This window comes from Palaemon carinicauda, chromosome 6 (assembly GCF_036898095.1).
Source record: "Palaemon carinicauda isolate YSFRI2023 chromosome 6, ASM3689809v2, whole genome shotgun sequence".
In the NCBI taxonomy this organism is placed as follows: Eukaryota; Metazoa; Arthropoda; class Malacostraca; order Decapoda; family Palaemonidae; genus Palaemon; species Palaemon carinicauda.
In genome coordinates this window covers 140,244,880-140,257,286 of record NC_090730.1, presented here as the reverse complement: position 1 = coordinate 140,257,286, position 12,407 = coordinate 140,244,880, and the positions used below count along the sequence as shown (strand labels likewise).

At 42.8% G+C, this 12,407-nt stretch overlaps 1 protein-coding gene across 1 annotated transcript in view; it reads left to right on the top strand.

Annotated features, from left to right (window-relative positions):
• ND-B15 (NADH dehydrogenase (ubiquinone) B15 subunit) overlaps nucleotides 1-1,401 on the top strand; it is a 32,899-nt gene extending 31,498 nt beyond the window's left edge. Inside the window, exon 3 of the mRNA XM_068374735.1 lies at nucleotides 1,219-1,401. Within this exon, the coding sequence (XP_068230836.1) occupies nucleotides 1,219-1,287 (69 nt within the window). The 3' untranslated portion in view covers nucleotides 1,288-1,401. The remainder of the gene's footprint in view (nucleotides 1-1,218) is intronic.
• The last annotated feature ends 11,006 nt before the right edge of the window (nucleotides 1,402-12,407 follow it).

The window sequence follows — 12,407 nt, the reverse complement described above, 5'->3', positions numbered from 1 at the left end:
TTTTCCTTTCAATCTTCCCCTCTCATGTGGTACAGCATAGGAAGACCTCTCCATTTGGACTTTCATCTCACAGTCAGGTAAGGCCAGACTTCTCATAGCTATTCCATGCCTAAGCACTGGAAAGTGTATTACCCGTACTCCTTACGAGGAGGAGTGTGATGTAGCCAGGCAAATCCACAACCATTAAATGGTCCTCTGGTTGAAATGTCAAGCCCAAGTTGCCAAGCCTACTACTTGAGAGTATTCAGGCTTGATTACAACCCTTTTAATAGCTAGGGAAAAACCACTGGTTCTCCTACAGGAGTTCATGAGGTGTAAGGAACCGTTACTCTTTTTAAGCATCTAAAATGTTTTGTATTCTCAGGTTAAGCTTCCAACCAATTGGAAAGGGTAATTTCCTCCCACCTAAGACGAGTCTCTTTTAGCAAAAAACGATGGTTTGTATTCATGTAGGAACAAATCCCCAATTTTTTCCAAGTCATTTTTACTTTCTTTAACTATAAAAACCTGGGTCCCTTACTCAAACTTTCCTGTTATCACCAGGCCCCCCGAGAGAGTCCCAGGCTTCAATACGAGTTGTCAGTGAGCCGGCTGGGGGAGGGGGGTTGTCTCCCTGCTACCTGTTGGTTGTTTACACCTTGTTATAATTTTATCTACTGTTTTCCAGCTTCGCTGTTATCTATTCTCCTATAGTAAAGGGCTCAGGTTTGTAGTTAAGAAAAATACAAATTGATTTTAAAATGTTTTAGATCAGTAATGACTAAATGGTAGTCATCTTAGATCATACTTATGTCAACACTTTCAACAGAAAAGCATTTGCAACAAGTTTGATCTTCCAAAGTTGATACTAATTAAACTCCTTTAACAATCTGTTCTAAGCTGGAATAAAACTTCTAAAGTAATATATACTGTTGAGCCCTATGATAATGAATAGGAATTCAGGACCTGATCTAGGCTAACTCATCAGGAATAGTACAGGATAAAGAAAGATATAAAAAGTAATAGTTGGTATCTGTGAAATGGAAACTTATTTTTTGTCTGATGAAACATTAATTTTGTCTTTGATAGTGCAGTAAAACTTTAAAAATTTTAAATGGTGGAACCTAAACTTTAATAAGAGCTTGTGAAATATAACAGATTTTAACTAAGGTTTACATGAAATTGAAAATACAGTTGTTGTGATGTTCTTAACTAATGTATCGTATGTATTCTTTACAGGATGATTTTGAAAATAAGTGCAGAACTGGGCAGATTGCTTATGCAGACCGTAAAAATAAGTTTGCATAAGATATATTTAATTTGATGTTGTAGATTAGGTGAAATTTATGTATAGTTTATTAAATTATGAATGTAACTGGTTAATTCACATCATGTACAGTTTATGAATAGTTTTGGAATTGACTTTACTTTCATTACTTTAACCTGATTTAAGTTTATCATGACTTGTAAAAAGTATTTCAGAAACTTTAATAAACTGATCTGCATGTGGTACGTAAAAAGCTCAAAATAATTGCATTCTAGCAGATTTCTTGGTAAAATATATTTAATGCTGCTGTATTTTATAAAATTGTACTACATCAGGCTATGAAAAAACTTTTTTTCTAGAAAGGCACAATTAGATGTTTTAATTTTGGGAAAATTACTCAAAAGCAGGGTATGGAGGTTTTAAAGGTCATGGATGAGGGCTAAGATGATGATGAGTCAAAAATTAATTTAGACAGTAATCTATATTTTTATTAAAGTTATAAATTACGCTAGCAATGTTATGGAAAACTCAAAATGAATTAGTGGCCAAGCCTACTCTGGACGGAACCCTATTGCTATCCAAAACATCATGCAACCATTAGCTACCAGCCGAAACTATTTTAAGTTTTCCCTGTTCCACACAAATTATATGTTACCCCACTTCATTGATACTACAAATTTTAAAAACAAAATATCTTTCCTACCCATACAAACCTGAGTCATTTATTGGGTTAGCACTGGTGCAGCTTTTGCTACGCCCAGATTGAAGAATTATTGTGGGTCTTGCGCAACATTGAATGGTTGTCATGGGCCCACTAGTGCTTTCGTGAGTTCATGCTAGTGTATACGTTTTCACTCTTTTGGTCAGGACTTGTGGGGTGGTTGAAGCGGATAATATATATATATATATATATATATATATATATATATATATGTATATATATATATATATATATATATATATATGTATATATATATATATATATATATATATATATGTATATATATATATATATATATATATATATATATATATATATATATATATATATATATATATATATATAAATGACTAAGATTTGTATAGTTAAGTAAAATATAAATTATTTTTTGAATTAGTACAGTTGTTTGTACCTATGCAGATATAAACCCTCGTCATTTACTGGGAGCCTTCTTTAGGTGAGAGGAAGTCCCCAAGTGAATATACTGTAGGGCATCTATCTAACCCTTGACCTGTCTCTGATAACCCCCCCCCCCCCTCCCCAGATGCTGAAGCCTTGACAAGGATGGGGGCTTAGGGATTAGCAGCTAGGCTCTAATGAACGGTGGAAACTGGTTTCCCACTGGACCTTGGTGCCCAATTGTTGATGCAACTAAATTAGTCAGCACTTTCTCTCCTTTCTTTTGATTACTTCTTTTATTCTCCCATCTCTTCCTCTTGGGCATGGACTTGTGTACAACTTTGACTGCTTCTTTGGATTCAGGGCGGGATGAATGGCATACCATCTCAACCTGTACAAATTTAGACAACATCACCCTCTGGCAGACCTCATTGGGTACAGACTTAGTCTGTTAAGAGTCGGGCTCCAGTGATCCGGTTTTAGGTCGCCTATATTTACGGATAATGGGTGACGCCAGGCATTGGAGTTGTCGGTGGGAGGGGCTAACTACCCCCACTGACCAGTGTTCAACCACCTGTAGAGAGGCAGCCCCTCTCTAATAGAGAACTGGTCCCTGCTAAAACCTCTTCTCCTGTTGGGCCACATGGGATAGAGGGACTGATATCCTTCGATAAGAGGTGGATAACCGGGCTTGCTTTTTCCATAAAAACCAACCCGTCTGTTGACGACTTGGAAACTCTAAAGGACCATTGTACGGATGCTCAAAAACGAAGTAATTTGGGTAACATAGGGAAACTGCAAATCCCTCATGTCACCCAAATTCCAATAGAAACTAATTACGATGTCTTGTATAAAACATTTCAATGTTATGGTAATATTAAAGAAATTAGAATGAGGCTTGAAGGTGACAAATGGAATTCATGGATATCATTTGATAATCATGATGAAGCAATCAATGCAATCAGTAATAATATGAATAACAAAATCAATAATTTGAACATCAAGGGTGCTCTTTGCGATGGGGGTACCTAAGGATATAGATATATACAAATCTGTACATTGGATTGATAAAGGTATAGAGGTAGTTGTTCCTTCTCAGAGAAAGCCAAAACCCCCAGAGTGGCTTATTACTCTGTCCAAAGGGAGTACAGGAAATTATTTTAAGGTATGTAAATTTCTTCTAAAGAAAGTAGGTACCATCGCACCAGGAGATATATCTCGGTTTGGAAAGAACAGTTGTTCCGTAACTGAAATACAAACAACGCTATTTACATGGGGTAATTACTTCGGCGTAGCTGAATGACGAGCCATTAGAATTTTAACGAGGGTTTACTACCCCACCGCTAGTTAGCGGGGGGTAGGGAGGGGTAGCTTGCTACCTCCCCCCTCACACACACTAGTGAATGCTCCACTTTGCTTTTGGCTTGGGTGGCGATCAGACCTGTCTGCGCTTACCCTCTCTTGACTGCCATTAATCTGTTTTGCTTTCTCTTTTCCTACAGTGTGTGTTTGAAGTTGGCCTCTATTATTGAATATGCGTACGTGTCCCGTATTACCTGGCTGCCCTTGTGGGACTTTTATGTCGGCGGTCGACACTGATCCCCACACCTTGTGTCCTCATTGTAGGGGCCAACGGTGTGATAGCGGTAACGTATGTATTGAATGTAGGGAGTGGTCTACCTCCCAGTGGGAGAGGTTTGCCCGGCGCCGGAAGAAAGTCTAAAAGGGATTTGTTCCGTAACTGGAATACAAACCACGCTATTTAAAGTGGGTAATTACTTTCGCGTAGCTGAAAGGACGAGCCATAAAATTTTAACGAGGGATTATTACCCCACCGCTAGTTAGCGGGAGGGTAGTTAGCTACCCTTCCCCCTCACACACCTGTGTTGTAGCTTCACTTTTACTTTGGCGCGGGTGGTGATCGGACGTGTCCGCTTTCACCTTCACCTCTTTGACAGCCATTAATCATTGCTTTTTAAATATTTAAATTAGCCGGTGAATATATAATAGCTGAGCCTCCGGCGGCTCGACAGAAAAACACACAAAAACTCGCGAGCGATCGCTATGAAGGTTGCGGGTGTGCCCACTAGCGCCAACTATCGGCCAGATACCGCATATACATGTAAACAGACTCAATTTTTCTCTGTCGGTCTGATCGACAAGACGTACCATTACTCGCTGTTAACCTGGAGTTTTTCAACAGTCTTGGTGAAGTACTTCCTTTTGGTTTGAGCTTTCGCAGTGCAGGTGTTTTATCTTCAACTTAAATCTTGAACTCGTTTTTGGATAGATTTAATTGTTGATGACTTTGGATTGTTTTTTGGACTTTCTTTGACTTTTAAATGGCCGACCCTTCCCTTAGTACGGAAGTGTGTTTTAGGCTTTTAGCAATTATCTTGCCCCCTCTCCTGTATAGAAAATCCTGTGAGACAGCAACAAAGAGATGGAGCTGGGGGGAGAGTGACTGCTCCCCGCACTCTAGTTTTGGGGTGTTTGAATGTGCGTGGATGTAGTACGATAGAGAGTAAAAGATGTGAGATTGGAAGTATGTTTAGAAGTAGAAGGATGGATGTATTGGCCTTGTGTGAGACAAAGATTAAAGGAAAGGGTGAAGTGATGTTTGGTGAAATGTCTGGTAGAGTGTCTGGGATTGAAAGGGGAAGAGCGAGAGAGGGTGTGGCTTTATTGCTGAGTGAATGGATGACAGGTAAAGTAGTGGAATGGAAGGAGATATCATCTAGGTTAATGTGGGTAAGGGTTAGGTTGGGTAGGGAATGTTGGGCGTTTGTCAGTGCGTATGGGCCAGGTAGTGAGAAAAGTGAAGAAGAGCGGAATGAGTTCTGGAATGAATTAACTAGGTGTGTAGAAGGACTGGGTAGAAGGAATTATGTAGTAGTTATGGGTGACTTAAATGCTAGAGTGGGTGCTGGAGAGGTAGAAGGTGTCATTGGGTAATATGGCGTACCAGGTGAAAATGAGAGTGGTGAGAGACTGGTAGATATGTGTGTTGAACAAGAGATGGTAATAAGTGCTAGCTTTTTTAAAAAGAAAGATAAAAATAAGTATACATGGGTAAGAGTGGCAAATGGAAGAGTAGTAGAAAGGGCATTAATGGATTATGTGTTGATAGCTAAAAGAATGTTTGGAAGATTGAAAGACGTGCACGTGTTTAGGGGTATGGCTAACGGTATGTCTGATCATTTTTTGGTGGAAGGAAAATTAGTTGTAGCAAAAGAGTGGGGGAATAGAGTAGGTGGATGTAAAAGGGAGCTAGTGAGGGTTGAAGAGCTAATAAAACCGGGGGTAAAAAGTAAATATCAGGAAAGGTTGAAAATGGCATATGACGAGGTGAGAGTAAGAGAAACTGGTAATTTAGAGGAGGAGTGGAAGTTAGCAAAAGAAAATTTTGTTGGGATTGCAAGTGATGTATGTGGCAAGAAGGTTGTTGGAGGCAGCATGAGGAAGGGCAGTGAATGGTGGAATGAAGGAGTGAAGGTAAAAGTGGAAGAGAAAAAGAGGGCTTTTGAAGAATGGCTGCAGAGTAATAGTATAGAGAAGTATGAAAAATATAGAGAGCAAAAGGTGGAAGTAAAGCGCAAGGTACGTGAGGCAAAGAGGGCAGCTGACCTGAGGTGGGGTCAGGGACTAGGTCAGTCATATGAAGAGAATAAGAAGAAGTTTTGGAAAGAAGTGAAGAGAGTAAGGAAGGCCGGCGCAAGAATTGAAGAGACAGTGAAAGATGGAAATGGAAGGTTGTTAAAAGGAGAGGAGGCAAGGCAAAGGTGGGCGGAATATTTTGAAAGTTTGCTGAATGTTGAGGATGATAGGGAGGCAGATATAATTGCTGTTCCAGGTGTTGAGGTGCCAGTGATGGGAGATGAGAATGAGAGAGAGATTACAATAGAGGAAGTGAGGAGAGCACTAGATGAAACGAGAGTAGGAAAAGCATCGGGTATGGATGGTGTGAAAGCTGAGATGTTGAAGGAAGGGGGTGTGACTGTACTTGAATGGTTGGTGAGATTGTTTAATGTGTGTTTTGTGTTGTCAATGGTACCAGTAGATTGGGTCTGTGCATGTATTGTACCACTATATAAGGGTAAGGGAGATGTGCATGAGTGTTGTAATTCAAGAGGTATTAGTTTGTTGAGTGTAGTTGGAAAAGTGTATGGTAGAATACTGATTAATAGGATTAAGGATAAAACAGAGAATGCAATCTTGGAAGGACAGGGTGGTTTTAGAAGAGGGAGGGGTTGTATGAATCAGATTTTTACAGTTAGGCAGATATGCGAGAAATATTTAGCAAAAGGTAAGGAGGTGTATGTTGCGTTTATGGATCTGGAGAAAGCATATGATAGAGTTGATAGGGAAGCATTGTGGAATGTGATGAGGTTATATGGAGTTGGTGGAAGGTTGTTGCAAGCAGTGAAAAGTTTCTACAAAGGTAGTAAAGCATGTGTTAGAATAGGAAATGAAGTGAGCGATTGGTTTCCGGTGAGAGTGGGGCTGAGACAGGGATGTGTGATGTCGCCGTGGTTGTTTAACTTGTATGTTGATGGAGTGGTGAGAGAGGTGAATGCTCGAGTGCTTGGACGAGGATTAAAACTGGTAGGCGAGAATGATCATGAATGGGAGGTAAATCAGTTGTTGTTTGCGGATGATACTGTACTGGTAGCAGACACAGAAGAGAAGCTTGACCGACTAGTGACAGAATTTGGAAGGGTGTGTGAGAGAAGGAAGTTGAGAGTTAATGTGGGTAAGAGTAAGGTTATGAGATGTACGAGAAGGGAAGGTGGTGCAAGGTTAAATGTCATGTTGAATGGAGAGTTACTTGAGGAGGTGGATCAGTTTAAGTACTTGGGGTCTGTTGTTTCAGCAAATGGTGGAGTGGAAGCAGATGTACGTCAGAGAGTGAATGAAGGTTGCAAAGTGTTGGGGGCAGTTAAGGGAGTAGTAAAAAATAGAGGATTGGGCATGAATGTAAAGAGAGTTCTGTATGAGAAAGTGATTGTACCAACTGTGATGTATGGATCGGAGTTGTGGGGAATGAAAGTGATGGAGAGACAGAAATTGAATGTGTTTGAGATGAAGTGTCTGAGGAGTATGGCTGGTGTATCTCGAGTAGATAGGGTTAGGAACGAAGTGGTGAGGGTGAGAACGGGTGTAAGAAATGAGTTAGCGGCTAGAGTGGATATGAATGTGTTGAGGTGGTTTGGCCATGTTGAGAGAATGGAAAATGGCTGTCTGCTAAAGAAGGTGATGAATGCAAGAGTTGATGAGAGAAGTACAAGAGGAAGGCCAAGGTTTGGGTGGATGGATGGTGTGAAGAAAGCTCTGGGTGATAGGAGGATAGATGTGAGAGAGGCAAGAGAGCGTGCTAGAAATAGGAATGAATGGCGAGCGATTGTGACGCAGTTCCGGTAGGCCCTGCTGCTTCCTCCGGTGCCTTAGATGACCGCGGAGGTAGCAGCAGTAGGGGACTCAGCAGTATGAAGCTTCATCTGTGGTGGAAATGTGGGAGGTTGGGCTGTGGCACCCTAGCAGTACCAGCTGAACTCGGCTGAGTCCCTGGTTAGGCTGGAGGAACGTAGAGAGTAGAGGTCCCCTTTTTGTTTTGTTTCTTGTTGTTGTCGGCTACCCCCCAAAATTGGGGGAAGTGCCTTTGGTATATGTATGTATGATGTACTTATCACATTATAAATTGTTGTTGTTAATTATAGATTTTATATCTCAACCGCCTTTATTAGGCCTCTTCGATTAGCTTTCCATTTATAATAAACATCAAGATAAATTTTAATGATTTGTTTATATGCGACCTTACCTATTCCTCCCCTAATCCGAGAGTAGGCGGTCCTAACTTGGAAACCGAAGTTAAACAACGTTGAGCCCTTTCAATCGTAAATAACTTTTACAGAGCAAATGATTTAAAACTTATTAAATGAATATTTTTTAGTAGATATTTTATGAAAGATTTTCTTTGAATAGTCTTCGTACTGTTTCAAAGATGAACTAACGTTTAGTTTATTTATGCTACGCAGTTTGCGTTCTATCGTTACGATAGAGAGAGAATCACGGTTTCACTTTGCAGAAAGAGTAAATCGATTCTGACGTTTTGTTCATTCTTCTTTCAAACTTAAAATGTTTTAAATACTATTTTAAAGGAACTTGTTAATTGAAAAACCTTTCAGTTTTTTTCCTTTGGTCAAATAACCTGTTTATTGACGAAAGGTAAGTGGGCTTTTCTCTTCGGTGCGAAATCAAGAGAGAGAGAGAGAGAGAGAGACGGAGAGAGAGAGAGGAAGAGAGAACGTTCCGATCTTTATTCTCGTCCCAAGCGAGTAACGTTGTTCTCGAGTCAGTTTTTTTACTCTCGTCCCTAGTCTCTGTACGGGGAGAAAGGATAAAACGTTTTTAGTTTTTATTCTCGTCCCAAGGCACTGTACGGTGAGAGATTGAAAACGTAGTTTTGAATGAACTAGTGTTTAGTCTCCTTCCCAGCCACTGATCTTTTTATCTTAATATGTTTACTGTTTTTTGCTTGTATTAATGTGCTTACATTATACGACTTATTTCGCAATTATAACCTTTTGATGAGGGTAGAATTGCGTGCTTCAGGTAGAAATCAGTTTTATTCATGCCTAATGTGAATTGTTGAAAAATTCGATTTCAGTGAAGTAAGTGCAAAACAGAAAATCGTAGTGATAAAGTGATAATTGCGCAAAGTGTTATCAGTGTTGCGACCGAGGGTTCGTCTGTTCGTGCCTGTCGTTCGCCTAGTCCGAGACCTCTTGCAAGCTCCCAAGCCCAGGGGAGAAGTAATGTCGTACGACTTATGGGTTCGAGAGGCCTTGATCAGCGAACAAACGTTCCCTTTATGGTTTCAGGCGTGTCTCACCAAGACCGCCCCTACCATAAGACGAGCGAGACGATTTTCTCCTCGTCATCCGAAGGCTTTTCGCGTAAGAAACCGTGGAGCAAGGTTTCGAGGCCCTTTAAGCGAAAGTCAGTCCTTTCAGGACAGGTCCAGCGTCCTGGTTGTAGCCATTGGGACAGCTCTGACCCTATGCAGTCATCGGAAGACTGCTCGCCGCCTAAACAAAAGAGTAACACAGGCTCCGAGAGTCTTATTGTAGGCAAGGTTTTGCAGTCACAGACGTTACCCTCGTCTCTTACCGCAACCATTCCCGTTGATCCTAAATGGGTTGTACGGCAAGACATGCAGAATAAGCTTGCCTCTCTTATGGAGGACTATTCTGTTGAGCAGGTTCACGATGATCCTCGCCGCTTAGCTGATCGAGATCCTGGCCGTCAGCCGCCCAAATGAGCCTTTGCACGTCCTGTTGACATTGACGTTACAAAGTCACGTCAATCGTGTTTTGTAGAGCCTCACTCGATGCAGTCCCGTGTTGACTCTCAGCCGCTTGTGGACGTTCAGCCGCTGCCGCTTGCTCTTGTTGACGTTCAGGACGTTCACCAACCAGCATAGTTGACTTGTTTTGACGTTGAGCGTCAAGCACCGCAGTCAAGAGTTGTTTTGACTGCTCAGTCTAAGCAGTCAAGGCAGTCTCGAGTTGACGTCGAGCGTCCTCCCGCACCTGTTGTTGTTGCTGGTCAGTCCTTTAAGCAGTTACATGACATAGCGTCCTTGACTGCTATTGTTGCTCCTTTGCGTGTGGACTCTGCTTGTCAAGCATTGCCACCACGGCAGGTCTCTCCCTTGCTTGAGACTCTGCAATTGTCGGACAAGGTTCCTTCAGATGAGGAAGTTGCTGATCCCCCTCCTACTGATATTCCCTTGAGGACTCTGTCAGACGGAGAGGAGCCTAAAGCTGCTCAGCCCTCTATGGACTTTAAATAAATCATGCTGATTTTTAAGGATCTTTGTCCGGATCTTTTTGTAACTGCTGCTCCTCGTTCGCCTAAACGTCAGAGTTTACATTAGGCCTAGCTACTTCGAAGCCGTTGTTTTCTAAGCTAGTGCTCTCTCGCTCTTCTAAGAGAGCTTTACGTTTGCTAGGCGACTGGTTAATCACCAGGAGGAGTTTGGGGGAGACAGCCTTTGCTTTCCCTACTTTTAAGCTGGCTTATAGAGCGAGAGTCTGATATGACACGGGAGAAGTTCTCGGCTTGGGAGTTCCTGCCTCTGCCCAGATAGACTTCTCAAACCTCATAGACTCTCCCTGGCGCCTGGCCATGAGACGCTCCAAGATTTTATGGTCGACTTCAGAGCTAGACCATCTCCTGTTAGGAGTTTTTTCGAGCGTTTGAAGTTTTTCTGTAAAATTATGTCATGCATAAACAAGGCTATCAGGGATGGCTCCAATAATCTGACAGCCACGTTCTCTGCAGGAACAAGTCCCTCTGGGATGGCTCCAATGATCTGGCAGCCATGTTCACTGCAGGAGTACGTAAGAGGCAAGTGCGCTCAATGTGTTCATTGTCAAGACAAACTTCACGATGAAGTCTACCAGGCTGTCTTGACAGCATTAATGGAAGGCGACTGGATGGTCTCTCTCGACCTTCAGGAGGCATACTTCCACATTCCTATACACCCGGATTCCCAACCGTTTCTGAGGTTTGTTTACAGGAATGTGGGGTACCAGTTTCGAGCCCTGTGCTTTGGCCTCAGTCCTGCTCCTCTCGTGTTTACGAGGCTCATGAGGAATGTGGCAAAATCCCTCCATCTATCGGGAATCCGAGCCTCCCTGTACTTGGACGACTGGCTTCTCAGAGCATCGTCCAGTCTTCGCTGTCTGCAGGATCTACATTGGACGTTGAGTCTGGCCAGGGAGTTGGGACTTTTGGCCAACCTAAAAGTCCCAACTGATCCCATCCCAGATTATTCTATATTTGGGGATGGAGATTCGCAGTCCAGTTTTTTCGGGCTTTTCCGTCTGCCACCCGAATAGAACAAGCCCTGCTCGAAGTCCAACTAATGCTGAAAAGAGAACGTTTGTTCAGTCAGGAGTTGGAACAGTCTCGTAGGGACTCTCTCATCCCTGGAGCAGTTTGTCTCGCTAGGGAGACTACACCTTCTGCCTCTCCAGTTCCATCTAGCCTCTCACTGGAACTAGGACAAGACGTTAGAGACGGTATCATTCCCAGTCTCCGAACCAGTAAAGGCATGCCTGAAATGGTGGGACAGCAATATCAGTCTGAGAGAGGGACTATCCCTAGCAGTCAAGAACCCAAACCACGTGTTGTTCTCAGACGCGTCGGATTTGGGTTGGGGTGCGACCCTGGACGGTCGGGAATGCTCGGGTCTGTGGACCTCAAGTCAGCAGAGCATGCACATCAACGGCAAGGAGCTATTAGCAGTCCACTTGGCCTTGATGAAATTCGAAAGCTTTCTTCGAAACTAAGTGGTAGAGGTCAACTCAGACAACACCACAGCTTTGGCGTACATCTCCAAGCAAGGAGGCACACACTCCTTCACGCTGCTCGAGATCGCAAGGGACCTTCTCGTATGGTCAAGAAATCGAGGCATCTCCCTGTTGACGAGATTCATCCAGGGGGACTTGAACGTCTTGGCAGACTGTCTCAGTCGGAGGGGTCAGGTGATACCCACGGAATGGACCCTCCACAAGGACGTGGGCAAGAGTCTTTGGGCTACTTGGGGTCAACCCACCATAGACCTCTTTGCCTCCTCGTTGACCAAAAGGTTACCAATCTATTGCTCTCCAGTCCTAGATACAGAAGCAATCCACATAGACGCGTTTCTACTGGATTGGTCTCTTCTGGACTTATATGCATTCCCACCATTCAAGATAGTCAACAAGGTACTGCAGAAGTTCGCCTCTCACGAAGGGACAGGGTTGACGTTGGTTGCTACCCTCTGGCCCGCGAGAGAGTGGTTCACCGAGGTACTTCAATGGCTGGTAGACATTCCAAGAAGTCTTCCTCTAAGGGTAGATTTCTCGTCAGCCCCACGTAAAGAATGTTCATCAAAGCCTCCCCGCGCTTCGTCTGACTGCCTTCAGACTATCGAGAGACTCTCAAGAGCTCGAGGCTTTTCGAAGGAGGCAGCCAGTGCGATTGCGAGAG